Source organism: Camelus ferus, chromosome 27 (assembly GCF_009834535.1).
Source record: "Camelus ferus isolate YT-003-E chromosome 27, BCGSAC_Cfer_1.0, whole genome shotgun sequence".
NCBI classification, from domain to species: domain Eukaryota; kingdom Metazoa; phylum Chordata; class Mammalia; order Artiodactyla; family Camelidae; genus Camelus; species Camelus ferus.
Window position 1 is genome coordinate 12,392,565 of NC_045722.1, and position 9,018 is coordinate 12,401,582.

Here is a 9,018-nt window from a genome sequence, read left to right on the forward strand (position 1 = left end):
CATTGGGACCAACAGCCCTCTACAGTAACTGGTGGCTATAAAGGCACCATAAGCCTTCTCCCTGGCCTGCTTTCAGCCACACAGCCTCAGAGCCCAGCATCTTCTGTGTCACCAGCGCCAGAGCAGCCAGATAGCAGAGCTGTGGGGAGGGGCAAGGAAGGACCTGCACTGCTGCCACTCATTCCTGTCTTAGGATGAAGCACATGTTCTTCACCTGATGGCAAGTTGGGTGGATGGGGAAGTCTCCCAGCATACGGTCCCCATGGCAGGGAAATCTTAAGAAGTAATGTAGTAAAATTCATATTCTAAGGCAAGACATGAAAATTTAATGTAAAAATTGTCTCTGCCCATTTATGGCTCCTCTCTCCCCTCTAGTGTGCGTTGTGCATCTGCGTTATCTTTAACCAGACCCCCAGGGGCAGAAATACCTGCTCCTCCATAAAGATCGATTTTTCTGTTCTTCAGCCATGTAACTCCTTAGGTGATTAATACTGCTCACTTACGGCCTTCGTAATGTCACTAGCTGTATTATTTTTATTCTACCCATTTTACAAGATTATTCCTTCTTGAGTACCAAATTTGTCATTGAGCCTCTGATAAAGATAATGATGACTAGACGACTTGGAACAATTGACATAATACATAGTTCTATAAAATCAATGATTGTAAGAGTGTGACTCTAGGTGTGGGAAGAAGCAACAAGAGGGAAGACTTTCCTGAACCATGACAGACCAGGAAGACAGGTGGTCCAGATGCTCTGGGCTTCTGTTACCAGGACTAGGTGAATAAATAATAGCACATTGAGTGGCCTATCAATGAAATCCTCTCCTGACCTGAGAATGAGCTTTCTTAGCGCCTGCGACAAAGTGGTCACCAAATGCCTCACAAACATTGGTCAACATTAAGACTAAAAGGGAGGGGACTGTGAAATAAGGAATGTGGCCCACCATCCAGTTCTAAGAGATCAAGTCATTAGTCACTGCAGTCGCTGACCTACAATCCACCCTGGAAGAGATTCAGGGCAAAGATCAGGTTAAGGCATTTTGTGCCGTGGGAAAACTGGCAGAACTGGCCCTCAGAGTTAGATATATTCAGGAGAAATTGTTATAAATCCAGTTTATTGCATCTTCCCATACTTAGAAAAGCACTAAAATCATTAACTAATGTTCTTGTTTCTCTGGAAAGGCAGTAACCTTCTACTGAACAGTGTGCTGGATTGTATGAACGTTTTCCCCAAATCACATACATCTTGGCCTCCCCTCCTTACCTCTTCACCTCTTCAGAACAGTTTTTGGAGTTTTCTGAAAGACTGTCTCCCTGGTTATAATCCTCACGTTGGCTGAATAAAAATCCCCATTTCTTTCTTAGATTGACTATTCATTAATTTTTCAACAACAAAAACAAGTAAGCATTGACCCACACAAGTCTGGGTACAAGGAATCTCATATTCTTCTATTTTCCTAAATCAAATGGAACCCCACCCAGGGGCCTCACTTCTCAGGAGGATGGAAATGCCTCTGTGGTTTAATAAAATAATTGCCAAGGAATGGGCTCACGTGAGGCATTCACTGTCCAAGTCTTCATGTATCATGAGGGCAGTGGCTCTATCCATCTCCTGTTTGGTGGAAGTTAAAGATCATTTGTCACAATTCCAAAGCAAGGTCCAGTCCCCCTACTTTTACAGCTCAATAGAAAGTATATCAGAAATAAACCCATAGACTTACAGTTAATTAATCTTCAACAAAGGAGGCAAGAATGTACAATGGAGAAAAGACAGTCCCTTTGCAAGTGGTGTTGGGAAAATTAGACAGCCTCATGTAAATCAACAAAATTAGAACCTTCCCTAACACCATTCACAAAAATAAACTCAAAATGTCTTAAAGACTTAAATGTAAAATAGGACATTATAAACTTCCTAGAAGAAAACATAAGAAAAGTATTTTCTGACATAAATCTTAGCAATTTTCTCCTAGGACAGTCTACCCAGGCAATAGAAATAAATGCAAAAATAAACAAATGGGACCTAATTAAACATAAGCTTTTGCACAGCAAATGAAACCATAAGCAAAACAAAACAATGACCTATGAAATGGGAGAAAATATTTGTGAATGATGGGACTGACAAGGGCTTAATTTCCAGACTATATAAACAGCTCATATAACTTAATAACAAAAAGCAAAGAACCCAAACCAAAAACAAGCAGAAGACCTACACAAGCGATTCTCCAATAAAGACATACAAATAGCCAATAGGCACATGAAAAATACCACTAATTATCTGAGAAATGCAAATCAAAACTACTATGAGGTACCACCTCACACTGGTCAGAATGGCCATCATTCAAAAGTCTGCAAACAATAAATGCTGGAGAGGGTGGGGAGAAAAGGGAGCCCTCCTACACTGTTAGTGAGAATGTAGTCTGGTACAGCCACCAAGGAAAATAGTATGGGGTTCCTTTAAAAACTAAAAAAAAGTTACCATATAATTCAGCAATCACACTCCTGGGCATATATCAAAAGGGAACTCTAATTGAAAAGGTACATGCACCCCAATGTTCACAATGTCACTATTTACAATAGTCAAGACAGGGAAAAAACCCAAATGTCTATCATCAGTTGACTGGATAAAGAAGTTTTGGTATATATACAGTGGAACACTACTCAGCCATAAAAAATGAAATAATGCCATTTGCAGCAACATGGATGGACCTAGAGATGATCATACTAAGTGAAGTAAGTCAGACAGAGAAAGACAAACATCATGTATCACCTATATATGGAATCTTAAAAAATGACACAAATGAATTTATTTACAAGACAGAAAGAGACTCACAGACATAGAAAACACATTTATGGTTACTTGAAGGGGAAGGGAGAGGAAGGGATAAATTGGGAGTTTGGGATTGGCAGATACAGACTACTACGTACAGAACAGATAAACAATAAGATCCTACTGTATAACACAGGGGACTATATTCAATGGCTTGTAGTAACCTGTAATGAAAAAGAATATGTATACAAATGTATAACTACATCACTATGCTGTACACCAGAAACTAACACAACATTGTAAATCAATAAATTTACAAAAACAATAAACAGAACATTGTACTTCATTTTTTTTTTAGTGTAAAAAAAATAGATGCATTTTACAAAAAGCTGTCCTGAAGAGACGAAGGCCTCTAGTCCGTGGGGAGGGGGCTGGTTACCACCAGGCGGAGCCCTCACTGCTCTCGAATTCGCCGGGAGATTCGGTAGAGCTCCATCGTGGCCCTGGCGTCCTCCATGGAGTTGTGACCCAACCACCTGTCCTGCAGACACAGGCACAGAGTGGGGATGTCGGGGCAGGGCTGCATCCAGGCACCCCGTGGGACCAGGCCTCCCCTGCTCACACCTGACTTCCAGGGCCCAACGTGGGTCAGTGCGTGAGTCTCTCCAGGCCTCCGACACCCTGGACTCAGCAGGTGGCTGGAGCAGGCCTGGCCTCACCCATTAGCACTAGGCCCAGGCATGGCCGCCACAAAGTCCAGCATCCTGAGAGCCAGGCTCTGCCCTCGCAGTGCTGACAGCCTGGTGGGGGCAGGGGCGCTGCAGACTTGCCCTCAGGCACAGAGGGGCTGAAGCAGTTCGCACAGGAGCTTCAGGGCACTGAGGAAAATGTACAAAAGATGTTTCTAAAGGGCTCCTTGCTCAGCACGTTGAGAAGAGTCTTTCAGTGAATTGAGGTGCTGACCGCTCTGTCCTCAGTCCCTGCTGCCACAGGCCAACGAAGGGGCCCAAACTCAGGCCCACCCCCTGCCTCCTACACATTCCTACTCCCCACTAAGCTGACCTGTAGTCCTCAGACTGGGGCTCTGGCTGTCCCTCCCTGGCACCCCCTCTCCCTCCCTCCTCCACTAAGACAAATCTTTCAAACTCCATTCAGACCTGGTTGCCTGCCTGCCACCCATCCTAGGTCCCCGCTCCAGGACATCAGCTCTCCCCTCTGTCGGACATGCCCCTCAGATATGCAGATGGTCTGGACTTGGGCCAGCCTCCTTCCACCAGGAGTTTTCCAGGGACTGGCCGGGCCTTGCTCACTCCATGTCCTCAGCGTCTGGTCCAGCCTGGCCCAGGGCAGATGCTAAACAAGTATCTGTTGACCTGGAAGGGCCTACGTGTAGCTGCAGCGCCTGGTATCCAGCCCGCCTCCCTGGGCCCTTCCACCTGGGTGAACCCCCGCCCCAGCACATGCCTGCCCCTCCTGGAGCCCTGGGAACCTGCTTTGCAGGTGTGGTCGCAGGTGCACTTGCAGCCCGATGGTAGTTGTGTGTAAACACTGGGGCTCCAGGATAAATCGGAGCTCTGTGTTCTACACTGTTTCCTGGAGTGAGGCCAGTGGATTAAGCTTTGTTATCCACAGGGCAACTGGTGTGATTTCTAAAACAAACAAAAACGCCTTGATTTGGTGCCTTCCCTTCCTCACACTCACCCTCACTCCACCAGCGCTTCCTGGGTCACCTGCAGGTAAACTCCCTGCACGCCTTCTGGGGAAGCCGCAGCAAAGACCTGCCCCCTCACAGCACACAGCCTCTCAGGACGACAGGGAGGCAGAGCGCCTTTGGGGCCAAATATTTGCTCTGGAGTCTTTGGAGGACTTTAGAGTCCTGGAGGGAAGGCCAGGCCCCCAGGCTCGCTCACAGGACCGATCTCTTGAAGGCAGGGCTCTGCCCATCCTGTGGGCTACCCATCCCTCCGCGGCTGCGCTCAGGGAAAAAGGCACCAAGAAGCTTAATTTATGTATGTCTTGCCTTATTAAAGACAAACAGGATACAAAGCAGTTTACAAAAATATATAAACAGCAAAGATTTAAAAAAAAGGAAGTGAACGAAGTGGTGGCAAAGGGGAAAATGGATAGGAGGGATGATGAAGTGAAATCTGCATGGAGAGAATGCTCAGGTAGGGCAACATTGCTGGTGATCACACACACACACACACACACACACACTACCAAATGTGGGTCAAGGGAGGTAATTAGGTCTATTTATTTATTTATTCTTAGAGGAGGTACTGGGGATTGAACCAAGGACCTCATGAATGCTAAGCATGTGCTCTACCACTTGAGCTATCAGCCAGCAGACACTGTTTTGAGAATGGCATGTAGTGTCCTGAGTCTGACACAGCTCAGAAAATTCAAGTTTTCAACCATGCGGAACATGTCTGAAATCCTGCCCACAACGGCCACCTGGTTTTGATACCTCACAGGCCCCTGTGGGGCAGCTCCTCCAACCCCTGCCTCTTGTTTGTAGAAAAGCTGAAGTCTCCCACACCTTGATGGTTCTGGGATGACACGGGGTCCACCAAATTGCCGGCACTCTGATTAAGAGGAATTTTTCTTTTTGTTACCAAGGCTGTTCCTCCCACAGTCATAAATAAAATTTTAAAAAGAAAGAAGTAGAAAATGTTTTTCTAGCCAACCTGAGGTTTATAACCCAATAGAGAATCTTTCAGAAAGCTCTGAGAACTGTTCTGAAGAGGTAAGATGGGGGAGCCAGGATGGATGTGACTTAGGGCAAGGGGGACAGGCAATCAAGCACACATCCTTGTTACTCACCAGGAACAGATATCTGAGTTAATGGTTTTAGTGCTTTTCTAAGAATGGGAAGATGCGAGAAACTGGGTTCATAAAAATTTCTCCTGAAAAAAAAATTTCACCTGAAAATACCTATCTGAGGGCCAGTTCTGCCAGTTTCCCCAGAACCCAGAGAGCCTCATCCTGATCTTCACCCTGAATTCCCTTCAGGGTGGACTGTAGGTCAGTGACTGTAGTGGCTAATTATTAGATTCTTGTAGAGTGGATGGGTGGTGGGCAACCCTCTTTATTTCCCAATCCCCTCCCTTTTGGTCTTAATTTCAACCAAGATTTGGGAGACATTTTTGATCAGTTTGTCCCAGCGCATTATGAATGCGCACTCCAGATCAATCAAGGATTTCATTGATAGGCCGCTCAAAGTGCTACTGGTCACCTAGTCCTGGTAACAGTAGCCACAATCCTCTGGACCACCTGTCTTACTAGTCTGTCGTGGTTCAGGAACTGCTTCCCTCTTGTTACTTCCTGCCCATGTCTAAAGTCACACTCTGGATCTTATAAAACTATACATCATGTCAATCGTTTCAAGTCGCCTTGTCATTAATATTATTATCGGAGACTCAATCACACAATGTTAATGCAAGAAACAGGATCTCGTCAAATAGGCAGAACAGAAGTAAGATAGCTAGTGACAATAATACGGTCTTCTAAGGAGTTACATGACTGGAGCCAGAATAGAAATACTGATCATTGTGGTGGAGCAGGTATTTCTGCCCTTGGGGAGGGCTGGTTAAAAATAATTCAGATGCACAATGCACACTAGAGAGGAGGGAGGAGGCCCAAACTGGCAGAAAAAAGTGTATGTTTAAGTCTTTCTTTCTTGCCTTAAAATGAGAATTTTATTAAACTATTTCTTAAGGTTTTCCTGCCATGGGGACCATCTTCTGGGAACCCTCCCCATCCACCCAGTCTGACACTGGGTGAAGAACACGCGCTTCATCCCAGGACAGGAATGAGTGGCAGCAGTGCGGGGCCTTCCCTGCCGCTCCCCCACAGCTCTGCTTGCCTGGCCCCTCTGGCCCTGGTGACACAGAGGATGCCGGGCTCTGAGCCTTTGTGGCTGACAGCAAGACAGGAAGAAGGCTTGGGGCGACATTTTTTATACATATATGTATACTTAAATAGATCACATTATGTGTGAGTCCCAGAGAGGCAGGAAGCTGCAGCAAAAGGGAACTGCCATGCAGGAGCGCGTGTGTGCGCACCGCACAGTCAAGCAATGCAGTTTCTTATACTGTGGCAGCGGCAATTCTTACCCAACAGCACACAGCCCCGGAAAAATTTGAAAGGAAACTTCGTTAAGAATAGGACCACGCAGCAATTTCTGATGCCCTGACCAGAAACAAGAAAAGGAAAGAACCCCAGGCTAACATGACCTTTAAGGCTGGCAGTGGCCATGTTCTTGTCCCTGCAAAGGCAGGACATGTTACTTTGGACACTGAGGCAGGAGGGGCCACATCGCTGCCCCCCACAAACACTTCAGACAGTTGTCTTCAAGAATATGTGGTTCTTCGCCAGCTCCTTTTTTGATTCTCCAGAGAGTAGTTGGGCTGGAAGGCATCCACCCCGTGCTTCCTCTAAGGTGGCCTCTAGGCAGTGGGCTTTATTGAGTCTGCAAAAGTTCTGGAGCCAGTCTTGGTGGGGCTGAGCACCAGGTGGGGCCTCAGGACCCAGGGTCTCTGCTTTCAGCCTCCCGCCTACTGGAAATTATTGATCTCCAGAGATTTTTGTCTAACTTAAAGGGGAGGCATGCTGTACATCCTACTCCACTAGGAAAAAGCAGTCCCAGTCCCTAGCTACGCACCCCATCCCCCAAACCCACACACATACACCAGTAGTAGGCAGAGACAGAAGAAGTCTCAGGATCCCAACTGATCAGAAGTAGAAAATGGGAACAGGTGGCTGGGACACAGGAGAAGAGAAAACAAAGGACAACCAGAAAAGGCCCCAAAAGCAGAAAATGTAGAAAAGAAGAGGAGGAAAGAGAAAGAGGCAAAACAGGATGTGGGCAACCAACGAAAACTGGAAGGAAGACACAGCAAAAGGAGGGAAGGAAACAGAGAAGAGAGTGAGAAGAGAAGTGAATTGGGGAGGATGTGAGGAGGGGAGAGCGGGGACAGGAAGAGGACATCAGAACTTGATGTAGAAACCTCCACTGAAAAGAGGGAATCAGCTGACCGTGGGCTGATCCTCTATCCTTACAAAAACCAGGCGGGCCAAGGTCACCAAGTCAGCCATGTAGATCAGCAGGTTGATGACTGTCAAGATGGTCACAGCCAGTCCTTGGTCCCAGGTGCACACCAAGTAGGTGAGTCTATCGCCGCAGCTCACATCGCTGGACCGCTGGGGCTGGCCACCCAGCTTCTCGACAAACTGGTAGAGAGGCCAGAGGACCAGAGCGCTGGTGTAGAGGAGGATGGAGAGCATGGTCAGCCCCAACAGGAATGTGGGCAAGGGGATGAGAAGCCTGTTGTCGCATTTGCCCAGGTTCAGCAGGATGGCCACGGAGGACAGGACGAAGCAGATGGAGTAGACGGCCCCGCACCACACCAGGGCCGGCTGGTGCAGGTACAGGTTGGTGTTGCTGATGAAGCCGAAGATGACACAGGCCAGGGAGGTCTCCAGCAGCTTGAGCAGACCCTGCGTGGTGTACATGTAGCGAGCGATCCTGCCTCCCTTGCCCTGGTACCAATTCCAGAGAACGAGCAGTTCCAAGGCATAAAGGACTAAAGCAATACAGGAGAATGTGGTGGAGATCATGGCATAGTCCCGGTGTGGGCCAGAAGGGAAGAACTCGATGTAGGTGGTGGGGTAGAGGATGGAGGTCAAGAGGCAGAAGAGGGTGGCATAGCAGGCGTGGATGGTGAGGAAGCCATACCAGGAGAAAGGTAAGTGGTCCCTGATGTGACAGAACTCAACTATGAGGATGACGAGGGTCACGGTGAAGCAGAAGCCCCAGATGAACATGGACCAGTTTCCTACGACAACACTCCCAGTGCCCATGCTGGCCATCAGTGAGAAGGGCACGCAGGTGGAGAGCAGCTGCATCAGGCGGAAGAAGCATAAACAGAAGGTTTCCACATCCATGTATGAAAAGAACACGTGGAGGTGGTATGGTCGTGCAGGTCACCGTCACCGATATGGCAGTGGTCTTCGCTGAGGACGCACCAGAGAAAGATCTGACTCAGGGGGTGGATTAAGTCAGATGCCTGGAATCGGCTTAAGGGCCAGGGCAGCTGAAGCTCAGGATGTGGAGTCTGAACCAATGGCCCAGACACCTGGGTAACAGTGCAGCCGCTCCAGGGTGACTCTCTCCACCCGTCACCCTTGGCCTTGTCAGGAGACTGGTCTTATCCCCAGCCTCACAGCTGGGTGTGTTCTGGCCTCAA

General features: G+C 47.7%; 1 protein-coding gene across 1 annotated transcript; it reads right to left on the bottom strand.

Annotated features, from left to right (window-relative positions):
• Positions 1–3,224: 3,224 nt before the first annotated feature.
• LOC102513544 (myeloid-associated differentiation marker) lies at positions 3,225–8,716 on the bottom strand. Its single transcript, XM_032468862.1, has 2 exons — positions 7,808–8,716; positions 3,225–3,311 (listed from the first exon to the last, which is right to left on the bottom strand). Exons 1-2 carry the CDS (start codon positions 8,714–8,716, stop codon positions 3,225–3,227), a joined length of 996 nt encoding a protein of 331 aa, XP_032324753.1.
• Positions 8,717–9,018: the final 302 nt, after the last annotated feature.

What these genes read in the sequence shown, in the direction of transcription:
- LOC102513544 (XM_032468862.1), bottom strand. Translation starts at nt 8,716, where the DNA reads ATGGATGTGGAAACCTTCTGTTTATGCTTCTTCCGCCTGATGCAGCTG. An exon ending in GGATAGAGGATCAGCCCACG is followed by an intron (nt 3,312 to 7,807) that starts GTCAGCTGATTC and finishes CTGTGTCTGCAG; the next exon opens with GACAGGTGGTTGGGTCACAA.